The sequence below is a fragment of the Lissotriton helveticus genome, chromosome 3_1 (assembly GCF_964261635.1).
Source record: "Lissotriton helveticus chromosome 3_1, aLisHel1.1, whole genome shotgun sequence".
In the NCBI taxonomy this organism is placed as follows: Eukaryota; Metazoa; Chordata; class Amphibia; order Caudata; family Salamandridae; genus Lissotriton; species Lissotriton helveticus.
Window position 1 is genome coordinate 2088519252 of NC_136061.1, and position 25212 is coordinate 2088544463.

At 44.7% G+C, this 25212-nt stretch overlaps 1 protein-coding gene across 2 annotated transcripts in view; it reads right to left on the reverse strand.

The window, feature by feature from the left end:
* Positions 1 to 22625: 22625 nt before the first annotated feature.
* The window catches only part of ARPIN (actin related protein 2/3 complex inhibitor), a 229552-nt gene continuing 226965 nt past the window's right edge, over positions 22626 to 25212 (reverse strand). The window contains exon 6 of one of the 2 annotated variants that reach the window (XM_078683241.1): positions 22626 to 24752. In XM_078683241.1, the coding sequence (XP_078539367.1) occupies positions 24744 to 24752 (9 nt within the window). In that variant the 3' untranslated portion in view covers positions 22626 to 24743. The remainder of the gene's footprint in view (positions 24753 to 25212) is intronic. The other variant, XM_078683240.1, reaches the window with a different exon arrangement.

Sequence of the window (25212 nt, forward strand, 5' to 3'; positions counted from 1 at the left end):
GCGGTGAATGCAGCATTTGAAACTGGACAATTAGAGCACACATGAACCCTAAAATTACCCCCCTGGCCCCTTAAAACTCATACATTCCCTGATACCTAACATTCCCCCCCCCCTGGCACCCCAAACCCCAGACCCGCCCTGGCGCCTAAAATTGTCCAAAAACAAGAAAGAAGACCAGGTCTAATGTGGTGTGCTGTAATGTGCGGCATACAGGATCACATGGATTCATGTGTGACAATGGTTGAGTCACACTGGGCTGTTACATTTCCCTTCAGACCACCCTCTTGGCGGCATTTCATCACATGGGAAAGAAAGCATTCGCTCCAAATGCCGCCATACCGTCAACTGGCGGTGCGGAAGAAGGAAGCGACTTGTTAGGCCACAGTGTTGCTCAATGGGTGATGCTAAATGAGTGCAGTGCTCTAATGATAGTGCTTAACTAAAATTAACTACCCAAACTCAAAATAATGATTAAAGAAGATAAGTATGGGTGCCAAGATTAAAAACACGCCTAGTAGTTGGGTAGTAAAACTACAATATGGCGCTGTGCAGAGTGGTCAACTAGTTTCAGCTAAATGGAAAAATACTCCAGCTTTCGTCAGGACCTGTATAAATAATAATAATAAGCTACTGCAACAAACTACACTAAATATGTGAAATTGCAAAAGGATATATTTGCATCAAAATCAATAGCGTGAAGTGTACTTAGAAGAATCAATGTCTGCCAGGAACTTGGAGCCCCAATGTCCGCTGTAGACAGGAAGGTCATCTTCTTCCTGTTGATAAAAAATACAGAAGGTTCACCCCTTACATTCAATTGTGCATCTAGATTGAAGGGGCGTGAGTAGACAGGTCTTTAAATTATGTCCCCTTGACCCCCCCCACATTTGTTATTAGGCCTAAAATTGTCCCCCTGGCACCCAGAAACCCATACCCGCCCTGAACTCAAAAAAGTCCCCCCCTTGCACCCCGAAACCCATACCCACCCTTAACACTAAAATTACCCCCTGGCACCCCAAAACCCATATCCACCATAAACCCTAAAATTATCCCATGGGCTGCGAGGAGGAGTGCGGGGCACCCCATCAGGGAGTTCAGGCCTCTCGCAGGGAACAGCTGCGGCACCCGCGAGTTACTTTTAATGTTAAAAGTAAATTGCGGGTGCTGCGATTAAAGCAAAAGTAAAGAAATAGATTTTTTTCTATTTCTTTACTTTTGGTATAATCGCGGCACCTGCGCTTTACTTATAACATTTAAAGAAAAGCGCGGGTGCCGCGATTATACCAAAAGTAAAGAAAAAAAAGCATGGTCCGCCGATTTCTTGTCTTTATGGGGCCATGTGTTTGAAACACGTGGCCCCATAAAGATAAGAAACCTTTTGCGACCAACGTAAATCAGACGAGCCCGTCCAAGTGGGCCGTCTGACAAAGAGAAAAGTCCACGTCACCGAAAGCTCTTTCCCAATGGCTGGCCACCGTTTAGCATAAACGGCGATGCCAGCCAATGGGAAAGAGGGGCGGGGCAAATCTCGCCAGTGAGACTGCACATGTGCGCAGCCCACGCAGGCGAGACCTAAAACGTACACTATGGAGTGGGCGTGGCTTGAAAGCCAGATAAGATAGCAACGGTATTCTGAGGTCCAATGCATCGCAGAGAGCTTACCTTCATGTAGTCGCTTTTTGGGAGCAAACTGGGATGATTTTGCTCTCCACATATCCCTAAGATATCCCATCGTTGGAAGTGGGTGTTTGACTGCTTGTTTGTAATGATTCCACGTCGCTTGTTGCACCAGCTTCCAAACACTGATGGCCCCCATTTTGTGTCACTAACTGACGTGTTACATAGAGCATCTTTTCTGCAATACTGCTGTTTTGGGGACAATTTTGGGATTTATTACTCGTCTCCTTTGAGACTAACCTGCATATAGAATGAGTTCTCATCAGTTATTTCTGGAAGCAAGAGTTTATCTATATCAAGCTTCTTTTCAATTACCGCCATTTTACACACCATCATATTTTGTTATGGTAGTTTTTGCTGCATGCTGTTTATATTGTTTTACATCTCTTTGCTCTGATGAGTTGTGATGTGCCCTAAAACATACAGTGTTTTATTGAAATTCTCTACTTCCTCCGATATATGGGTAAAGTAAAATCTCATAAGTTCTCTGGAAACAAGTGTTCACTTGGCAAAACGGCTAATGACTCACTGTCTGGTTCTAAGTCGGTCTCCACTAATACGAAGCCCAAAAGATAAAAAAATTATCCTCCTTCACTTATGTTGGATACAATCTTAGATGATGTGAGAGCCCTGCAACTATTTAGGAGTGCCACTATTGAAAAACTGAAGCAAACAGATGATAGATGGATTGTGATGGAGGCAGGGCCGGACTGGGAACCACAACCGGCCGTGGCAAAGTGCTCTGTCGGCCCCCCTCCCCACTCGGGGGGATTGTAGGTGCCACCGAGCTCTTTGCCGGGGCCGGTTTTCGGACGATTTTGGTACAGGGCCGATTTTTATGCTGCAAAAATGGCCCCCAGGGACCCAAAACCGGCCCCCACCCGTGCGGCGCACCAGGGGATTGCCTGGTGCCCGCAATGGCCAGTCCGGCCCTGGATGGAGGAGAGATGGATTGTGATAGAGAATAGGATAGTTGAGATGGAGCATTGCATCAGCACAGTTCAGGATGTTACTAGGAGGATTGCTGCCCTGGAGCAAAAGATTCGGAAGCTCAAACTTCATACAGAAGATTTGTAAAACAGAAACAGCTGGCATTGAGGACTCTAAACTCCTTGACCTTGAGAAAAAAATTACTCCAGATTTCATCAACTTTACCAACTCACCTCCCATTATCTTGCAACGTGCTAACCGCTTTGGGGGGGGGGAGGGGCTTAAACCCCACTTATCTAGGCCCAGGGGCATTATTATATTTTAGAATTTCCAGATCTACTTTGCGCCAAAAAGTGGCCACAATTTGTTTATTTCTCAAGATGTATCCAATGCCAACAATGACAGATGAAAATCATTTTTTTCTACGAGACAACTGAACATCTTGGGCTGTATTACAATAAGTGCCATGGGGCGCAACAGGGGTTTGCGGCCGCTTTGCGCGCCCTCGGGGCACTTGGGTATCATAGAAGGGGGCGCAGACACTTGTGCGCCCCCTTCTATAATTCCAATAGCACTGGTGCACTTAAAGTGCCAGCACCATCAACAGAGAGTGTTCCCTCATTTGCATAGGGGTGTGCCCTATGCAAATGAGGTATTTCCTTTGACTCTTTGCCCGCACCATTTATTACAGAAGCAGGCGCAGAGTCAAAACAGCCCTCAGGAGGCGCACTGACAGTGTGCCATTTAAAAGGAGGCGCACTGTCAGTGCACCTCCTGACAGCAGCCCTCTGCAGAGGGTAAAGGGGGCCTCGTGGACCCTCACCAGACATCCCCTTGCAGGAGGGTGCTGTCATTGACTGATCTCTGATCTCATACAATTTCCTTCTGTATATTTATTGTATTATATTTATTATATTTGTAGGAGAGTAGGATCTGCTTACTATGGTTACCCCACCTTTTTTGCTGGCATTTCACTGTTTTTCGACTTTAGTCTGGCTGGGGCCCTGCTATCCAGGACCCCAGCCTAGCTGCTTCCTCTCTAAAATGATTGCATGTACTTTAGGTACACTCCAGTTTGGTTACTAGGGTACCCTTGTGAGTCCCTAGTATGTGGTACCTTAGGTGCTAAAGACATAGGTACCCCAGAGGCCTACCAGGGGCTGAAGCATGTATTATGCCACCCCTGGGAAGTCTTCCAAAATGACACCACAGGACTGCTACTGCAGCCTGGGTAAGGTGGTGCATGCACCCCTTACTAAGATATAGGTTACCTATATCTACCTTTAATCACTGACACATATAAACCTATCAGTCACTCCTATGGCAGGCCTTATCAATCCTGAAGGCAGAATGCTTGGCTTTGTGTGAGAGGGTGCCCATGCATGAGCTGGGCCACTCTGAATCTTTTGGAGCCTATTCTCTGAGGCTGTTCTGTGATGCAGCCAGACCATATACTCTTAAGTGGATTATAACCTCGCGGTAAATGCTAACTTTGGAATGGCTGCATGGAAACATGTCGTGTTTGGTGTCAAACACCTTGGAATCCTACCCCCGTCAGTCTTGGGTAGGATGCACACACTGGTCTAACCAGTAATAGTTTAAAAGAGCCCTGGCATCACAAAATGGATGCTGCAGCCACAGTCACGAGTCTGGCCGCCTGCTGCTGGACGAAACTCCGGCATGGGAGGCCTGGACAATAGGTTTCCTGTCACAGGGAGGTGTAACAACCTCCCAGACAGGCTTTTGTGTATTGGGGCTGGGTGGGTGCACTCTGAGAGTCAGCACTAGGGGCACATTTGGTGTCCCTGTGCAAAGCCCAGTTCAAACCGGTTGCAGGGGCTACCAGCCCCTGCTCTGGCGCAAAACTGGACAAAGGAAATGGGTGTAACCACCCCTCTTTCCAAACCCTCCCATAGGTGGGTCCGCAGAGTATGTCCAACCCCTTTTCTTAGTATAAGTAAGGGACCCCTGGCAACATAGATAAAACCTGGACGAAACTCTGACACTGAATCCTGGAACTTCGACACTCTACTAAAGACTAGAGGATGGAAGAATCTCCCTTGGGGTCAAGGAGTGACTCCCCTGCTCAAGCAGGCACAAACAAAGCATCTTGCCTGTCTGCATCTCCGAAGCTCCCGCCAGACTCCGAAGTATTTGCAGCCCAGGAACAGAATTTCCAGACTTCTCGAAGGCAGGCACGAGTCCCCAGCAAAGCTGAGATCCGCAGCCCTCACGAGTGACGTGGAACCAGAACCCCTGGACACCGTGCACATTTGCTAGTGCATTGACTTCCCGAGCTTTCATGAATTTGTCCTTTGGGCTACTTGTAGCCCAAGCCCCGAGCACCATCTGCACCAAAGTTTGTGGGTCTACACTCCACGAATGTTCCGTGAGCCCGCTTCTTGCACTGTACTTTTCCTTGGGCTTCCCTGGTTCCTCCAGACGTGCCCTGACTCTCTACCAAGTGGTGAGTCCGCCAGACCTTGCCGGTCTGCACCGAAGCCGATCTCTGCTTTCTGCGTGGGTTGCTGTTGCCAAGGCTTGTTGGGTCCAATCCGGAAACCGACACCGGAGCACTCAACATCCTTCGTGGGACAGCTCGAATCCACAACCTGGTCGTCGTCGACGCCTCCTGGTCCTCGTGGCTGAAGAGTCAAGCTTCACCTTCTTCACCTGAAATCACCCGACATCGGTGGGCATCCGCCTATCATGCTCCTGGTTACTGGCAAGTGACCCAGACTCTGTCCCATCTGCTTTAAGGTTCTTCTCATCTTCGATCCAGGAATGGATCACACCATACACTTTCCACTTGGACGCCAGCAGCACTTTGCAGCAGATCACTATTGAAAACTACGACGAAACCCGACACCAAAAGACACCTATGCACCGGGCTTCCTTGGGTGAGGTAACTCAAGTACTCCAGTGCTCCCGTGGGTGTTGGCTCTAGAACCCCCTAGTTCTACAGGGGGTTGCTCCAAGTCCTCTTCTATGTGTCCTTTATCTTTAAAATTCCAACCACTACTTTCCCCATAAAAGTTAATTGTGATTCGCGACTGTGTTCACACACTGCACGCGTCGCCCGTGGGTCCCCTGTGTCACTACCTTGGGTGGTTCCTGGTGGCCTCAGCGGTTCTAAAGGCTCTAGATGTGTTTAGAATAAATACATATACCTGGTGTGGTTCTCCTTTCATTTGGTCATTCACAAGATTATAGAGTGGTAAAACAAGCTGCTTTACATTCCTCCAAGACTTAGCCTGAAGGCTGCTCTCCACAGCTACCACTAGCATAGCTTTCTATAAAGGTTGTCTTTAACCTACCATCAATAAGGGTCATTTGGACTGGTGCAAGGTGCCCACTTGAATAGTGGACAGCATATGCCAGGCCAACTTCTCACAATATTGTCACTAACGTATATATCTCCCTTCTTTTTTACAGATTGCCACGCCATTCCGCCATGTGTCTTCCCCTGTATCAGACATGTCTAACTTTGTTTTATGGAATGTGCTTGGACTTGGGAATCCAATAAAGCATCAAAAGTAATTTATCTAGACTTAATTATAAGATTGCATTTTTTTAAACCGTAAACTCATTGTAATCCCTCTAAATCTTAGAAATTAAAATATCAATTGGTAGGGAAGGATTTTTTCTCTCCTTCAAGTAGTCAAAACAGTGGAGTTGCTATTTTGTGGCATAAATCTTTAACAATACAAGATTCTCTTCTCAGAATGCGATAATGCTGGTAGTTGCGTACTAGTTCATTTGATTCTTCAAAATAAACCTATTATACTTTTAGTTTTTGCCTTAAACTTAAAAGGGGCTTAGAGAGAACCCATTTACTTACCTTTACTTACCATTGGTGGGCTCCCACGTTACACTCTTCCCTTGCTTCCTATTGATCAGCAGCTCCTCCTGGCCTCCGGCTTCCTCTTGAGATTTACAGTGTTCAAGGATGCCGTGGAACTTGGACCAAGTACTGCTTCCAGTGGCCAGTGTCCTCCCACTGCTTCCACTGGCTGCAGGCAACTACAAGTACTCTTTATTCACTTTTCCACATACCCTCTTAGAGCATGCATGTGTCTGCAGTCCTGCACCTATCGCCCTCCTTGCATGCAGTCTGTTTTCTCCCCATCTCCTGCCCCCTTTTGTCTGTTGTTTAATCACTCCTCCTCCGATGTCTGTTCTATATTCATTGACCCCCTTCTCCCGTGTCGTTGTTTCATCACTGCCCCAACCCTCATCCCAATAATTTTTTTATCACACCACCAGTGGCGTAACACAGAACCCTGCAGCCCCCACAGTACAATACTCTTGCTGGAAAGCTCCTGATTGAGTCAAGAGGTGGCCCCTCCACATACCATGCAGGGGGCCCCCTCAAGTTTCTTTACACCAGTGGCAGGGGCGTAACAGACACCCCCAAAGCCCCCATTCTTGGGTACATGAAGGGGGCCCCCTCAGCTTATCTGTAGCGAGCTGTGAGATGTTTGCACTAAAGAAGCTGCGGTGTGCAGCCTGCTCTGAGCTCCTCGCGTTGACCCAGGACTGAAGAGAACCAAAGTAACAAGTTACATTGTTTCTCTTCAGTCAAAGCCACAAGCCAGGCCTGGAACAAGGATGGAGGTGGGGGCCCTCTGAGAGAGCATTCCCCACAGGGCACTGCTCAGGACCGTGACAAGGATGGGGCCCCTCAGAGAGCATTCCCCACAGGGCATTGCTCAGAGCTGTGGCAAGGGTGGGGGCCCTCAGAGAGAGCATTCCCCACAGGGCACTGCTCAGGACCGTGACAAGGGTGGGTGCCCTCAGAGAGAGCATTCCCCACAGAGATGCTCAGGACCGTGACATGGGTGGGGGCCCTCAAAGAGAACATTCCCCACAGGACTGCTCAGGACCGTGACAAGGGTGGGGGCCCTCAGAGAGAGCATGCCGCACAGGACTGCTCAGGACAGTGACAAGGGTGGGGGCCCTCAGAGAGAGCATTCCCCACAGGGCACTGCTCAGGACCATGACAAGGGTAGGGGCCCTCTGAGAGAAAAGTACCCACAGGACTGCTCAGGACAGTGACAAGGGTGGTGGCCCTCTGGGAGACCATTCCCCACAGGGCTCTGCTCAGGACCGTGACATGGGTGGGGCCCTCAGAGAGCTTTCCCCACAGGGCACTGCTCAGGAGCGTGAAAAGGGTGGGGGCCCTCAGTGAGAGCATTCCTCACAGGGCACTGCTCAGGACGGTGACAAGGGTGGGGGCCCTCAGAGAGAGCATTAGTCTGCAGCTCCAGGAACAGGACTCTGCTGGGATGCATTGGAAGGTAAACACACATTTGTAAGAGTTAGAGCTATTGACATTGTAAAGGACAATGTATTTTACCTATACGTCTTCTGTTAGGAGTGGAGTAAAGGTGGGTGGTGTCAAGTGGACTTATGTGGTTTGGATTGGAATTGTTAGTTGTGGAATTGTGTTGTGTGGATTAGATCTGTGCAGTGAAATAATGTGCTCCATGATGTGGAATTTTGTGGTGTAGATTGGATGTTTGTGGTGTATTGTGTAATTGTGTTGTTGGTTTGAATTATGTAGTTTGCTGCTGAATTATGTGGTGTGGAATGGAAATTTTGAGTGAAAATTATGTTGAGTGGTATTATGAGGCATAAGTGTAGTTATGTGGAGTTTTGCTACGTGGTATAGACCGGATTTGTGTGGAGTGTATTTATGCAGTATAGCTTAATTATTTGGTGTGGAGTGGTATTATGTGGTGTGTAACTATGTTGTGTGATGAATTGTGTGACGTGTAGAATTATGTGGCATGGTGTGGTGTATAATTGTGCGGAGGTGAATTATGCCGTATGTTGCAGAGTTGTATTTTGTGGAGGGTAATTGTGTGTTTTGGAGTGGAGTGTAAATATGCTGTGTGAAGTGTAATTCTATAGGTTGAAGTGGAATTATGTGTGGTTGAATTGTGTTCTGTGGAGTGTAAATATGTGGTCTGGAGTGGTATTAAGTTGTGTGGAATGTTATGTGATGTGGAATTATGTGGTATGGAGTAAAGTGGAAATATGTGTTTTTTATTTTTTAGGATTGTAATTATGTGGTATGGAATGTTGTAGAGTTAAATTATTTATAGTTGAATTGTGTGGCATGGAATTATGAGATGTTCAAATGTGCGGTCTATGGTAGAATTAAGTGGCATGGATTTGGACAACCTGTGCACGCTAAGGCTTTTATGCCATAGGGTATAAAGTTGACGATGGTCTATTTTTCTTTGTAAAAATAATATGGGCTGTTTTTTTTAACCTTCTGGTACATTTCTGAACAATTTGTTTAGCTAAATTGTATTGTTGCATTGTGTGCGCATGCAGGGAAGAATGAGTGTCTGGCAGACATGCAAAAAATCACCCTATGTCTCAGTATTAACTTCCACAATTCTAAGCAGTATTTCCAATCCCAGAATGAGTTAATTAAGTACTTTGCCAGCCTGTATAAGTAGCAAAGGTTTTAAAGGGACTGATTTTCCTGCAAGGTAGTGCTTTTCCCAGTTCAAGGAAGGGATAAAAAAAACATCTCCAGATAATAATAATAATAGGGTTGACAGGATAGTGTGATAGCAAAATATTGATACGTGTGTGTCAGAAGTTGGCCTGGTATATGCTGTCCACTGCTACCCAGGTCCCCACTACCTGCGGAGTCCCCCAGGGATCCTCCCTCTCCCCATTATTGTTTAATTTATATCTTCGTCCACTGATACATTCACTGAGCAACTGGAACTGCACTGTCCTCAACAATGCTGATGACATGCAGATTATTTTTCCTTTAAATACCCCTGACGCTGCATCCGACTTTCAGGCAGTAATGTTTCACATCCATCAATGGATGATTTCCAACCAGCTTAAATTAAACCCCGAGAAGACGGAACTCATCTTGCCCGGCACAAGCCCTTCATACTGGGGCCCCCATTTCTGGCCAAACGAGCTAGGCACTCCCCCTAGTCCCTCGAACTCGGTAAAAAGCCTGGGCGTTACCATCGACACAGACCTTTCTCTTAAAACTCATGTTGGCACCATCATCTCGGCCAGCATGTTCCAGTTACGAAAAATTCGCAAAATCTCCCATCTACTCTCCTACGAATCCCTGGTGCAAATCGTCATTTCTCTGGTCCTCTCCCGCCTCGACTTTTCTAACTCTATTTACTGGGGGCTACCTAAGTCCCTCCTCCATCGCCTTCAGTTGGTGCAGAACCAGGCAGCTAGACTTATCTGCAGAACTCCCAAATGGCAATCCGCCAGCCCCCTTTTGGCCAAGCTGCACTGGTTGCCCATTGAACAACGCGCTGCTTTTAAAATAGGCTGCCTGGTATATAAGGCCCGACAGACCAAGGGTCCGGCTTTCCTGGAATCCCTCCTCAACTCTCACTGCCCGGCTCGCAACCTCCGTTCTGCCCATCTCCACCTCCTCACCACCCCGATGGTTAAATTAAAAAAATTGGGCGGCCGCAGATTCAGCCTCCTAGCACCCAAATTGTGGAACTCCCTCCCCCTTCAAATTAAAACCTCTGGCACCCTACTAAGCCTTCGAAAGAGCCTAAAACATGGCTCTTCTCAAACCTCATTTAAGCTATGGCCCTCACCCTCAATCTTAATCACAGCGCCAGGAAACCTCCGGTGTCAGTGCGCTTTATAAATACAGCATAAGATAAGATGTAATAAAGATGAATGGCAGGAACTCCAGACGTAGTCCTGAGGTAAGTTTCATGTAGAGGTTTATTCAAGCTGAGATGGAAGATGGTACATTCAAGTATAATTCAAGACCCCACCAGGAGCAGGTTCTTAGCTGCTTAGCCCTAAGTCTCCAACTGTCTATTCTCTCACAACCAGGCACACCAACATTCTGCTCTCACATCAACATTCTAACATTCCAATACACATTCATACAGGCTGAGCAGCAAGACAAGGAGATCAAAGTACAACATATCCCCTTTCCTTGGGAACACAATAAACCATTAATAATTACAGCTTTTCACAATAAAGGTACAAAACAGGTGAAAAAGTGCAATAACCGAATGGAGATAAGAAAATAAAGATCACCTAGTAAAAATCACAGCATGGAGTGATGGAAACAAGATGGAACTAATAAATGTAAAAAATCATAAAACAGAAGAAAGAAAATTGACGGAGAAGTATGAAATGAAAGCATGAAAAGTCAAATATACAAACATTCAACAGAACAGAATATCAGAAAGGACGGCATCCCCTTTTCTCACAGGAAGAGACAATGAAAAAGAACGTGAGATAACACATATAGAAAACCGTACAAGATACAGCAAGACACACCAGTTGGTTAGACCCGAATGGATGCATGCATCATAGAACGCTAAAAGGAGAAAAGAAAAGGGTTAGGAAGAAGAGTGAGGAAAACCACACCTGAAAGGAGTAACAATAAAGCATGAATTAAAAAATAAACCTTAATTGCCAGAATATCAGAAAGAAAACTTTGCGCAAAGTTGAAAAGAACCTGGCATAATTTAAGAAGAATATCAATTAACAGGAGTTCCGTGCACAGAACTGCTGTAAAAACTCATGAGTAAAAATAATATATGCATATGAATAGGAGTCGACATCCTAACACAAGAAATTTCAAAGAACCTATGAGGAAATACAAAGCGCCACACTTTAAGTGCAAGTGCAAAAATTCTACATAACACTTAAACACAAGTGCGGAAATTCAGTATTCAAATAAGAATCTCAAATTGAATATATAAAAAAAAAACGAAGAAATATGGAACGTCATAATATACATAACAGTGAGAATACAGTAATATGAGAATGTCATTAAAATTAGTACATGAATAAAGAGAAATAACATGCATTGCAAGCTAAAAATGCATTAAAGAATTGTGCATAACCTTAAATAAATAAATAATGTAAAAGCACAATACGGTGAATAAGGAAAAAAATTAAGAAATAAAATAACAAAAGTAGTCACCGTGGTCATCTTGCATGTAAGAAGAAATAATGTACTCACTGACAGAATATCCAACCGCAATACTGCTGCCAAACCACTAGGTGTCAGAATTGTTCTAATCGTGCTTCTGACAAAACATTGAAAGAAGAATGAAAGAACATCGATCCCACGATGTTTCCTATGAAGACTTCAGGTGAACAACCACATTGGGAGGATCTTTATTAAAAGGAATGAAATGAAAGGAACACAAAAAAAAACGTGGTTGGCAAAACTCACTGCCCAGGAAATAAGTTGAAGCGTGGTTGGCAATGCTGCAATAATAATAAGAAAGGCCAAAATGGTGGCATATCGACGTGAGTAAGGATCGGGTGGTTCCCGACATGGACGTGCGTCAAAAGACTGTGCAGCTGAGAAATTGAAGGACGTCATGGAGGCTTCTCAGAATAAAGGAGGAATGAGCGCGCAATGAAGTATGTGCTCTGAAATCAGGTAAGGGCAACACGTGCATGAATTTGAAATATTTCAAAGAGGAACTGCCAAAATGTCTAAAATTAAATGATGAGCTGCAAACATCGTCATAAAAATGAACACGGAGGAGCAAACCTCTCGCAACACATGGCTCTCCGAATAGTATAGAAACAAACAGCAGTCCTTTGATTATGGTTTCCACCATGTTATCTGCTACCAAATAAATACGGAATGGATGACCCACACTGAGATCTGTTCACACTCCAAAGGACAGCACCGCAGGCATCAATAAACAAGGAATGTCTCTTGGCACAACATGACGGTTGGTGCAACTTCACTGGGTGTCGGAGTCAGAACAAAAGCACTTTAAACACTGCCAGTTGAAGAAAGAACGTCACGCTGCTGATAAAAACTGTGCCTTTGAAAAAAGAAAAAAAAAATCTCAAAGGTCACAGGAAGGCAGCAGGTGTTTATAATGGCAGACAGGTAGCAGGAAGGCAGAAAGTGTTTATCAAGGCAGACTGTTTAATATAGCTGTCAGAATAAGTCATTACAACACAGCTTGCTTGTTTAGAAAAATAAATGTAATGTTTTTTTTGTTCACAGGATTTAGGATTTCTAAACGTGACAAAACAAAGCAGAATCCTCACGAAGACAGGAAGGAAAATTGCAGCAAGGACTGGATTAATAGAGGTAGAAAAATACAGCAGGGACTGGCAGGTTACAGAAAAGGGCAACCGGTGGATTGGTCACTGGTGGGGCTGGCCAGTATGCTTATGAAAGAAGTAAAAGTTTGTTACCTTGTAGATGCAGGAATGTCATTGAAGAAACAGGTACCTTGGAATTTCTTGTTCTTGTAGAAGCAGGTTGAAGTAGGTGTTTAAAGGTTCATTTCAGAAGGAAACCATCAACTTTTGTGTTATGAATTCAAATGTCTTTACCTCAGATGCCAGTACACACAAGGTTTTTTTATCCAAATCGTCGCCAATGTAATAAAGATGAATGGTAGGAACTCCAGACGTAGTCATGAGGTAAGTTTCATGTAGAGGTTTATTCAAGCTGAGATGGAAGATGGTATATTCAAGTATAATTCCCCACCAGGAGCAGGTTCTTAGCTGCTCAGCCCTCATTCTCCAACTGTCTATTCTCTCACAACCAGGCACACCAACATTCTGCTCTCACATCAACATTCTAACATTCCAATACACATTCATACAGGCTGAGCAGCAAGACAAGGAGATCAAAGTACAACAGGGCACTTTGTACCAGTACAAACAACCCTTATGGTGACTTAAGAGGTCAAAGATAACCTTAGAAAGCTATGCAAGTGGTAGCTGTGGAGAGCAGCCTTCAGGCTTAGTGTTGAAGGAATGTTAAGCAGCTTGTTTTACCAGAATGCAACCTTATTGTATTGGTTCAATGAAAGAAAATCCACACAGTAGTTATAAAAATATGTATTTATTAATATAACACACTAAATACCTCACAGTATCTGCTACATGCAGATAAACACAAAGCACACAATACTGTAGCACAGAAACAATCATAAGTAGCACAAATACACAGTGGGCTCCAGAGGGTGACCCACCATATACTAAAATAGGGGTATAACAACCACGACCCAAGTCAAGTTAGTGTCTAAAGGATGTAGAATCACTGGGACCCCAAGGAGCCACCCAGGGTGAGAAAGTAGGGACTCCATGGAGGAAGGGTGCAGTGTGAGAACACGACAGCGTGCTACGTACAATGCAATGGGAGAGTCGCAGTTGCGGATTTAAAGCTTAAGGACCTTCCCAGTGGATTACAAGGATGCTCTTTGGATCAGAGGAGGTTGAAGAGCCACCCCACCTGTGGATACTGTAGTACCAAAGTAACCTATCCCAGGGAAGCCGGGTGCATAGAGCTGAAGTGGTGTCAGAAAAAGTAGTTGATCTCAATGGACGACTTCAAGGAAATGCTGCTGTGGGAAGGAAGAAAAGTGTTTGGAGGATTCCAAGGGTGGATTCTTGATGAAGAGTACCTAAAAGCAGAGTGGGCAGAGTCTGGGTCGCTCAGGAGTGACCAGGGGCTCGTCGACAAATGCCCACCGATGTCGGGTGCTTCAGGTGTGATGATGGAGACCTTGACTCTACAGCTGCAGGGACCAGAAGACGTTGAGGACGAATAGGAGCCGGATACAAGCTGTCGCATGAAGAATGTTGAGTGCTGAGAGGTGGTGTCTGGCAGGAGCACCAACAAGCCTTGGCGGCGGCAACCTTAAAAAAAGAAGGTCAAGGAAGGTTATAGTCTGGCCCAGCAAAGACTACTGGACTCTCCACAGCAAGGGGAGTCCAGGCAGGCCTGGCGCAAAAATGGGGGAGCCCAAGAAAAGCAGTGTTGTTCCTCAAACAGACCCACAGCCTGAAGGCACAGTAGTCACGAGGGGACCTCTAGAAGTTTCACAAAGACACAGCTAGCAGGGCATCGAGTGCGAGGAGGCCGAAGTCCTTTGTACGAAATGTGAGCAGAGGTTGAGACTATCGGTAGTTCAATGCACGTAGTTGGGGAGCACCAACAAGCATATGCGCTTGTAAAAGTACGGAGTGCACTAGGGTTCGGGTTATGCGGAACCCACAAAGAATACTGGCCTCAGACTGGTAGGAACCCACCTCCTACGTTGCTGGAGCCTTTGGAATCCGCAGGAGCTCAGGATCAGCAGACCGGTCAGTTGCGCTATGGTGCCTGCAAACGCAGAGGAGTGATTGCTTCACTCCAAGGGAGATACTTCGGTTGTCCATGATGCTTCACAGGATCTGCCTGTGCACGGGCACAGACGGAGAGGGAGACAAAGTCGGGCCCAGTCAAAGTCCAGCAAAGTCTACAGTGCCCAGACGGTTGAAGGTCAATGGTTTCTTGTTCAGAATCTTGTCCACATCGAATCTAGGGTCCCGCATCTAGGTAAGCCCTTAAGTACCGATGGGAGAGGGTTGGACAGAATTAGGGGACCCTCTCAGGGAAGGGTCAGGACAGTAGGGAGGTTACTCCCATGTCCTTTGTCCAGTTTCATGCCAGTGCAGGAGCCAACGGCTCCCAGGACTGGTTTAAATTGGATTATGCACAGGGACACCAAGTGTGCCCTTCGTGCAGATCTTGAGGCACTTTGGAAATGCATCCACCCAGTCCCGATACACTAAATCCTAGCTGGGAGTTGGTCACACCTCCCTGTGACAGGATGCCTATTGTCCTGCCTTCCCCTGCTCGAGCGTGGCTCAGCAGCAGGAGGGCAGAAATGTGTCTCTGGTTGGCAGTATCCACTTTGTGCTGTCCGGGTCAAGAAGGCTGGCACCCACAAAGTTTGCTTCTGAGGGGTGGAATCATACCTCCCACACCGGTTATCGGTGTGAAGGTATGATTCCAATGGGTTTCATACCAAACACAACATGTTTTGTTGCAGCCCTTTGAGATAGCATTTTACGCAAGCATATAATGCACCTCTACCTATATGTCTGGCTGCGTCACTAACAACCCGAGAGAATGGTTTCCGAAGGCTGCAAGGATGCTCTGCTCATGCAGGCGCACCCTCTCACATAAAACCCAGCAACCTGCCTTCAGGTTTGTCAAGGCCTGCTAGAGGGGTGACTGATAGGTTTTAAGTGTAGTGACCTATAGATATGGTAAATCTATATCCTTTGTAAGTGGTGCATGCACCATCTTACACAGGTTGCAATGGCAGGTCTGTAGTTCTCATGGGTGGCATAATACATGCTTCAGCCCACGGGACACCTCTGGGGTACCTATGCCCTGGGTACATATGTACCATATACTAGAGACTGGCAAGGGTACCCCAGGATCCAATCTGGAGTGTACCTTAGTACATAATACAACCAATTTAGGGAGAAAGCAGATGGGCTGGGTTCCGGATTAGCAGGATCCCAGCCAGACTAGTCAAAAACCAGAAGAAGACTTGTCAAAAAGTAGGGGTAACTATCCAGTCAGATCCAACTTCCTACAGTGTGGATTTGGTGAGGACTGCGGGCAACAAGTGCTTGATACGCTATTTGCATAGGAAAATACTATATATTTTTTTCGTTATCCTCCATTAGTTATTAGTAAGGAAGGGGGAAGAGAAGCGTTCACCGACATCATTTGGCTAGTCTTAGGGAGACAAAGAATGCTGTGGTTTGTGGTAGATGCCACTCAGAAGGCATAGGTATATGTATCTGGAGCTGCCAATGAAAAGAAGTGGAAATGCACTTTAGACGTTGCCGATATTGATGGCTACTGTGTGGTTGCAGACTTCGCTGGGCTGACAGTGAGTGGGGTAATGCTACGTTGTCACTGTAGGTTTAATTACATGAATCGCACAATCTCTCTGGTGTTTGTCCTTGGGGTACTTGCTGACTGGTGCTACATATGGGATGAGGTTTGCCTATGACAGGAGGTATGGTTTAGTGGGGTACATAATGTAAATTAATGTTGGCGTGAGGAAACAAAAATCGGACCCTTTGTACATTTAATATTAATATGTGCATCCTGCAGAGGATGAAAAGTAGCAGGAAACTGCTTTGATGCCATGGAGGCTAGTTGGAAGAAATGTTTTGGGGTGGTCAGTTGAAGAGATTGTTTAACATGTTTAAAACTACCACAGCGGAGTTGGGGAGGGCAGCTGCTGAAAGGTTCTGTCTGTACTGATACGCAGTGGTTAGATGGGGATCGGCCATCAATCTTTCTGTCGGTGGTGGACAGGGGAGCAGTCAGTGGGCTGTGGTCACGGGATCACAGTGACATCCGAGGGGTGGTTTTAAATGTGGGCAGAAAAGCATAACTGGGGGTTTCCTAGGGGTGAGAGTAGAGTGTAATGGATGCATTAGTAGCAGGCACGAAGGCAGTGGTCTGTGTTTGAAGGTGGTTAACTGAGCGGGCTTTGCTTGGAGGTGGGTCACCAAGTAGGAGGATGTGTTTGGTGGGCCAGCTGGAGGCAGTGTTATGTAACTTTGCTGGAGGACGCAGCAGCAGTATTTACTGATGTATGTAAATCGCCCGATAAGAGGGCGGGTGTGACCAATGGAGGAACCAGAATTCTTTTTTATGGCCGGGGTGAGCCCCTGCAGTACGGCAGAATGCTGGCTGAGAGCTCTTGACTGGCGCAGAGAATGGGGAGCCCCCTCCGTGTACTTTGCAGGGGGGCCCCCTCAAGTTTCGTTACGCCATACTTCCTTTCACTTACTAGCAAAGCAATGTACCGGTAGCATCAGGGGCGCAACTAGACCCGAACCTCAGGGGTGGGGGTCGGAGGGGGGGTCTAAGACTCCCAGCCAGAGCTGGCTCTAGCACGAGTCGCGCACGGTGCAAGTCTTTTTTGGTGCCCCTCCTCCATTTCCTTCTTCTCCATGAATTCCCTCACTACCACTCGCCAACAATGCACCTCATCTCTCTATAGCCCCTTTCTGACAAACATGTAATTTTTTTTTATAGGGCTAATCATAGTTTCCTCACACTCAGTTCTGTGATCTGCATGGTACATGTTCTTTGTCACAGGCACATTAACCCTCTGCACTGTGAGGGTGACAGGGGGGCCAATGTGAGTGCACAATAAGCAATGCGACAGTGTGAGAGTAGAGTGAGAGGAGTGACTGCAGGGTGAGTGAGGTGACCATATGAATTTGGGTGCAGATGTAAGTGCAGAGTGGGACGAATTAAAGTATGGTTAGTGATGGGCTAGTTTGAGTGAGATTGCAGAGTGAGCAGTGAGTGAAATATCCCATGAATGCAAGGTGAGGAGTGTGCTTGTGACTGCAGGGTAAGGTACAGGGTGAACAGCGCAAGTGCATTGTGAGTGCAGAGTGATCACTGAGTGCAGAGTGGGCGGTATGCTCATGTGACCGCAGGGTAAGTGGAGGGAGAATGGTGTGAGTTCATGGCGAGTGGCATACATGCTGTGTGGTCATTGTGAGTGCAGGGTGAATGGTGTGAGTGCATGGTGATCAGTGTGAGTGTATTGTGATCGCTGTGAGTGCAGGGTGAGTGTGAAAGTGAAGGGCGAGAAGGAGGAGTGAGTTGTCTAAATGCAGGGTGCATTCCCAGACACTTGAAGTAACTCAGCATGTTATTGAGGGCTGGCGTAGGGTTTCAGATATAAGATAAACTATTGCTATTATGGCATTATTCAGAGACAAGGCCGGACTCGCTGTAGCAGGCATTGGGCGATTTCTCGGTTGGCCGGAAGCTTGGGGGACGGTTTTGGACCTGTGGGGTCTGTTTTTAGTACTGGGGGCGGATTTTGCAATAGTGCTGCAATATCATCACCCTGTACCAAAAGCAGCTGCATTGTTTTCCATGAGCACCCCAGCCCACAACCCCCACCGCGTGGCCAGTCCTACTCAATTGCCAAGGCCGATTTGCGTTCCCAGTCCAGCCCTGTTCAGGGATCGAGGGTGGAGGAAATAAATATTGTGCTCATCCTGTGACAAACATCCAGTCTTGTGATTAGGGTTGCCAGCTCATTATAATGATGTCCCAGACATTACAAAAATTAGCAGTCACCTAAAGCCTATGTTCATCACTTATGTGCATACTTGGAACAGCAACTATAAATAGAAAGCATTTTTAATTGTGTTCTAGGGCTGCCTAAATGATCCATGACTGATAATTAAAGGGAACAAAGACAGAAAAGTCACATTACAAATGAATATATATTTTATTTGTAACCCTGTTTAGTGTCAAGAGGAGGCCCTTGCAGGCACTTTAAACAAATGGCAGGTATTTTTCTTTAGGCAACCCTACTTTAGATTTCTTTTCATTAAATGTATTCTCACGCTAGGGCAGTAAAAGCAAAATCCAAATGTAAAGAATAGGCAGAGTACCCAGGGGGTACCCGAACCAGAAAAAAACTAAGACTTATTAAACAGTTTACAAAGGTATGTAAATATGCAAATGGTCTTTCATAGACATGTGAAAAACCCGGGCATGCCGGAGATAAGACTCCAGACACTGCCCAGCCAAGCCTACAGCAGCTCGAACTGCAGCAGCTCAGCTGAGACACACAACGGGGGGGGCTGAAGCCCTTTCAGCCCTATGGGTGAGTCACTCCTGGGTGCCGTATTGTTGCCATGGGAGGCAGGCTCCTTTCTTCTCCGCAGCGGTGAAAGGCTGCCACCAGACTGCGCATGGCACTCTCCGTGCCCGCCTAGGCTTCTGCATGGTCCTCACAAAGGACTCCTTTCTCACCCAGCTGAGTGGGACTGCTGCTGGCCCTACACTTTCCTTTTACATCGTTGACAGGTAAATGTGCTATCTAGCGGGCATCATCTGTCAATTGCCTGCACTTGTCCCGATCACCAGTCGGCATTGGTTCATTTCAGGGTACGGGGAACTGACCTGACTTGGCAGTCTTTATTTTAGCTGTGCTGCACTGCGCTCTCTCTTACCAGCAAAAGAGACAATTGCTGTGTTGTTGGGGGGTTGAAAGGAGAAGCAACCTAAACACCTCACTTTCTAGCAGAGACATCCTCTAGCATCATCAGCCTGTGACCACAAGGAGGCGGTAGCCACGACGGACATATATTCTTTTTGCCTTTTGCAGTGGCAGCAGTGTCAACATTCAGCTCTGACCCGCCACTTTGGCTTTACCACAGCACACCTTAACAGGACAGGGTCGAAGCATTGACTAGGGTTTGGCACTACGCAGCATATGCCCACCCCGTCTGGCACAGCTCTGATGGTTGCGGTGCCACCTTATCAAAACTGGGGCAGCAACATCCACTGTATGGCACTGCCTCACATGGGCTAGGACGGAGACCATCGTACCTGGAAGAGCAAGGAGAGAGTTGATGCGGCATGCAGAGTCCAGTCCACCTAGTTGCCAATTTAAAGTAATGACATTGACACTAGTGTAGTGGGTACATAACTGGCCACATGCACACGGGCCCTTTTATTATGAGATGCATCAGCATCTGTGGATGCAGGTTTCAAACCTCCCCTATGAATGAGTGACGAAAGGAACAACTTTTAGAGGGTGTCTGAAGTGCCCACGTCGATTTTGCCACTTTAGTATCCTTTTTCATCTTTTCTAGTGTTTCATCCACTTGTGGTCCAAAAAGATGTTCTTTGTCAAAAGGAGCATTTAATATGGTTTGTTGGACTTCTGGTTTAAAACCAGGGATAAGCAGCCATGTGTGTCTTCTGAGGAGAATGCTTGTGTTGACTCCTCTGGCTGCAGTGACAGCAGCATCTAGTGCACACCTGATGGAGGAGTTTGAGATTAATTTCCCCCATCTGCACTAATTCTTGTTCTGTTTTCTTGTGTTCCTCTGAGAGGTATTGGATTAATTCTTCATGTTCTTCCCAGTGGGCTCTATCATACCTAGCAAGCAAACCTTGTGTGTAGCTATATGTCAGTGGTTGCTGAATGAGTAGCCACTCTTTTGCCTGAGGCATCTATTATTTTAGATTCTCTGTCTGGAGGTGGTGCATCAGGTGATATTTGTGAATTTGCTCTTTTACAAGCAATAGACACTACTAAAGAATCTAGTGTAAGCTGACTTCTAATAAAAGTTGGGTCAGAGGGTGGGGGTTTGTATTTTTTGTCAACCCAATGTGTTAGAATGCGTGCTCGTGCAGGGTCCTTAAAAATAACCTCTGCATGACACCTTATGCCTTTTAAGATTGGGAGAGACTGTGATACTTTATGTGTAGCCCCTAATGTTTGAAATAGAAAATCTTCTTCTAAGGCTTCTTTATGTACTGTGACCCCATGGTATGTAGCTGATCTGGCTATTAACTCCTGATATGAGGTGTTGTTATCAGGAGGTGAAGGTTTTGCCGGATAGAGATCAGGATCTGTGTCTTCTGGAGGGTATACATTGTAGTCATAAAGCAAACACAAGGAGATGATAGACGGAGCGCTGAAACTTTTCAGACACTCACCCCCAGTCACAGATCGTGTTTGAATCCATCATCGTTCTTTAGCTCACTTCGCCACCTCAGTTCAGACCCAGCTACATGCAAATTAGTCTTGACCCTGTGCCTCATGGGAACAGTTCAGCCAGAACTGCTAAGCGAGGTCTTCCCTGAACCGGAAACAAGCATCTTGGGACCGGTTTCGGGGTACATTGTAGTCATGCTATGGGTCTGGTGGTGCTCCCAGTAACTATCCTGTGCTCCAGAGAGAGGTACAGATTACAGACTTTCTGAAGGTTGTGCGTGGGTACTTAGCGTGGCACTGAGGGCAGAACTGAAATGGAGTCCATTCCATCAGCGGATTACTCAATGAACTTCTTGTGTAGTGGAAGTTAAGTTGAACGGAGGAGGCCCGAAGGCCTCGGTTGGAGTATTCTGACTCGATTATGGAACGTTTTCAGATTTTTGACACGCCAGTGATGATGACATGTGTTTGAACCAACAACGATGAGGGAAGAGTGAATTGCGCACTGAAGGGACCCCAAAAAAAGGTCTCTAACCGCAGCGCCAAAACACGCGCCCGATGGCGGAATGAAAACAATCTAACAGTGGATTCAATGCCCATGTGCAGTATCACCAAAAAGAGGAATCACCTTACCTCATTACTCGAAAATACTTCTTCAAAGAAAAACAACTTGTAAACAGATAGACCCAACAGTAGATGGCAGAAGTATGCAAAGCATGTGTATCTGCAGTATGTATGCCTCAAACAGACACTTTAGTAGCAATTAACATTTGGGGAAATTATATATGCTTACTATTACTATACTTTACATTATTGTTCTGAATCGTGGCTAAAAAGCTCTTTGTGTGCATTGCCGGCATAACATACATATTGTCTTGCACACAAGTACAAACCACGAAACTCTGAGATGCACCAGAAATCTGCAGCATAAAGTGAGGTAAAAATATTAGCTCAGCAAACAAACTGATACATAGAATTAATGTTGCTGTTCATACAAATAATTAGGATTAAAACAAGTTACTTGTCACAGAAATATAGGGAAACGAAACTATTCAAGTTGCACATTGGAGAACCCGGGGCATGTTTCTATGTATAACTGGAGGCATGTAACATGGTGTAAGAGACCGCCTTGATTTGATACGTGTATTTTTTTTTCATGCCACTGTGCATGTGACCAAGCGTACAATGTATAACAAACCTTGTTCAAATATATTTACGATCCTAAACTACTCCATGTCATGCATCAATTTATGATTTTTATGGCTATCCTTCCTCTTGAATTGAGCTAAAATCTTGATGAACTTATTAAAATTACCCTAAGGTTAGTCAAATTCAGCAAATAATCCCCAAATCAATATAGAAAAGAATGAGGTTGAAACATGAATATTTTGTCTATGTATATATTATATGTATGAGCCTTCCTACTGAATGTTTGCCAGTGGTTCCAATCTCACATTTCACGGAAAAGAGGTATAGCTTAATTATTCCCTATACTTCACAGTGCTGAGTTCATTTGCAGGATATTTTGCTTCCCTAAACAAATAAAAAAAGCTTTCACTGTGACAGTGCTGCTCTTAGACCATTAATTTGAACACCTGACAAACTCACACTTGCAGTCCCATCTTTTATCAAAGCACCTACTAATGAATCTTCCAGAGTATGTGAAAATAAACCCTGTAACCACAGAACGAGTTCAGCAAAAAGTTATATTGTACTACAATGCGCTTTATTTTCCTTCTTTATATATGCCTTGCCAAGCCTACTCTATAGAATTACTGTACTACAAAAAAGCACATTAGAATGTATGTCTATAATTTCCTTATAAAGTGTTTTGCTTTTAAAGTGTCAATTATAATACACATTGTTGCATAAAACACATTTTAAATATTAACACATTATTTGCAGTAAAACACATATGTCTTAAAACTTTAACAGGCATATCTGTAGTATCAGGCAAACTATGACTAGTAAACAGATAACACTCAAATGCTTTACATATTTATAAAGTGTCCTAAAACCAATTTATAAATCCTGTGATATGGAAACAAAATACAATGAGTAATGTGGGCTTATATTGCCATCTCGTGGTTCAGGTGACATTCATAAACCCCTTTTTCTTCAGTCTTGTGGTATACTGCACAGTTACCAATTATGTATGCATGTATGTATGGTTATATATGTGCATGTATGTAGGTTTATAATGTATGTATATATATATATATATATATATATATATATATATATATATATATATATATATATATATACACACACACACACACACACACACACACACACACACACTTGCATACAAACTAATGCTTCCCTGCAACCATAACCATCTTTGTGCAATCATTTTTTCATAAAAAATAATTTATTATTTTGGTTTTTTAAACAACCAACCCAACAAGACAATGTCGTTTTCCACAAGTGTAACCTTCTACGCTGGACAAAGTGCTTTAAACTGAACCTATAAAAGACCCAGATGGACATGTTTAAAAGAACAGTGATACTCAAATAGTAAAATAGGTTATTGACATATCTTTTTTTGGTCTCAGTATCACTTTGGTCACTTTTTCATAGTTTGCCAACTACAAACTTTATTTAAGTACAACATTTTCGTCTTTCATTCTATCTTTTATTAGTACAGACTACTAAGATACCAATTGTTATTTTGTGGTCCTGAAACCTTGGTTAAACTGGGATGATGTGGATGTTAATTTAGGAAAATTTAAGGAACTAAATAGATTTAGCATATGCCTTATGAACGCCTATGCCTTATAACGCATAGCATATGCCTTATAAATGCATATTTATGGAATGCTGTCAAGTTGGATACAGGGAACTTAATACGATAGGTGTAAATAGCAAAGGCCTTGTGGGCCACAGCTAAGGTAGGTTTTCTTGAATGCTCCGATACCGTTGGTTAGATTTTCTTCTGTGGATAAATAATTCTCCTGGATAGAGGGGTAGACCTTGAAGTAGAATTGCAGGTTTTGGACCTCAGTTTTCAAAATCATCTTATGGCTGTTACTGCGCTACCCGATCCTGCATAAAGTCAGATCTACTAAGGATTCTTACTTGGTGACATATAGGGAATATAAACAAAATGTACACACACTTTTGGTTCCAAGTTTTGTCCACCCAAAAGCACCTACAAAAATGTAGTTCACATCTTATAGTTGTCAATGAATTAGTGCCTACATTGCTTAATTAGCTGGATCTTTGGAACGTAAGAATTGTTTCTGCTGAAGTTGGCAAACATGAGACATGATTAAGGTAAGCATACATGTAAAGAAAAAATACTTCGGTTTTATGAGCACAGGATTAGGAACTAATGGAAGTGGAGAAATCAAACTCATTTGTAGTGCATGCATACTTTGGGAAACAGCTCTACTTGAGAACAGAATATTAAAGGAAGAGGTTACAAAGCTCAGAGATTTTGTGAAAAGAAAAGAGAAAGTATTGCTGAGTAAATACCAGAACACAGTGATGAATGTAAGAATGAGGCAAGTATCAGAAACAATAGGCACAATTATACGGAGGTTTTGAGCTTCTTTAAACTTTGGCATCAACGCTGTTTTCAGTGTTTCAGCAATTCCAGCACATGATTGAGAGCTATTATTGGAGAATTCAATTGAACCCTTCCAGTCCCTAACAGTATGCCGAAAACCAAACTTCTAAATAAGAACTGTTTAGGCAATGCTATAATGTTTGTCTTGACATCTTCTAGTTTGGCGCTGCCAAGTCCATATAATTAGTGCGGTCCAATAATAATGTCAAAAGTATGTGACTCAGTCTTCTGAAATTGAGGGATGTCCATCAGTCATCCTAAAGAAATGAAGGGAATGAGGTTTATGAGTGAAATGCTTAACAGCAATCATCAAAGCATATACAACATCACATGTTTCATATACTATTATTCAGTGTAATAGGCACTACATTATCCATCACTGAACAGTAACATAGGTAAATTCGGCTTGGATCAGCCAAGCAGGTGCAATGTAAACCAAAAAAACGTTTGTACACAGACAAACTCCCTAACCAAGAGTTAGTTTTCTGTACACCAACAACCGAGACACATGCAGTTTTCTTCATGAACTTGAGGACCATTTTTCATTTTGTTCTGCTTTTATCCGTCATGCATCACATAACAGACATGGGAAGATAAAATAAACGACGGACGCCCAGCCACTAGGACCCTGTGGTCCTGTGACTGAATGGCCGCTAGAAAACAGGTTATTAGTGGAGCCTGTGGAGAACCCAGCGATGGTAATAACCCAGAGATTCC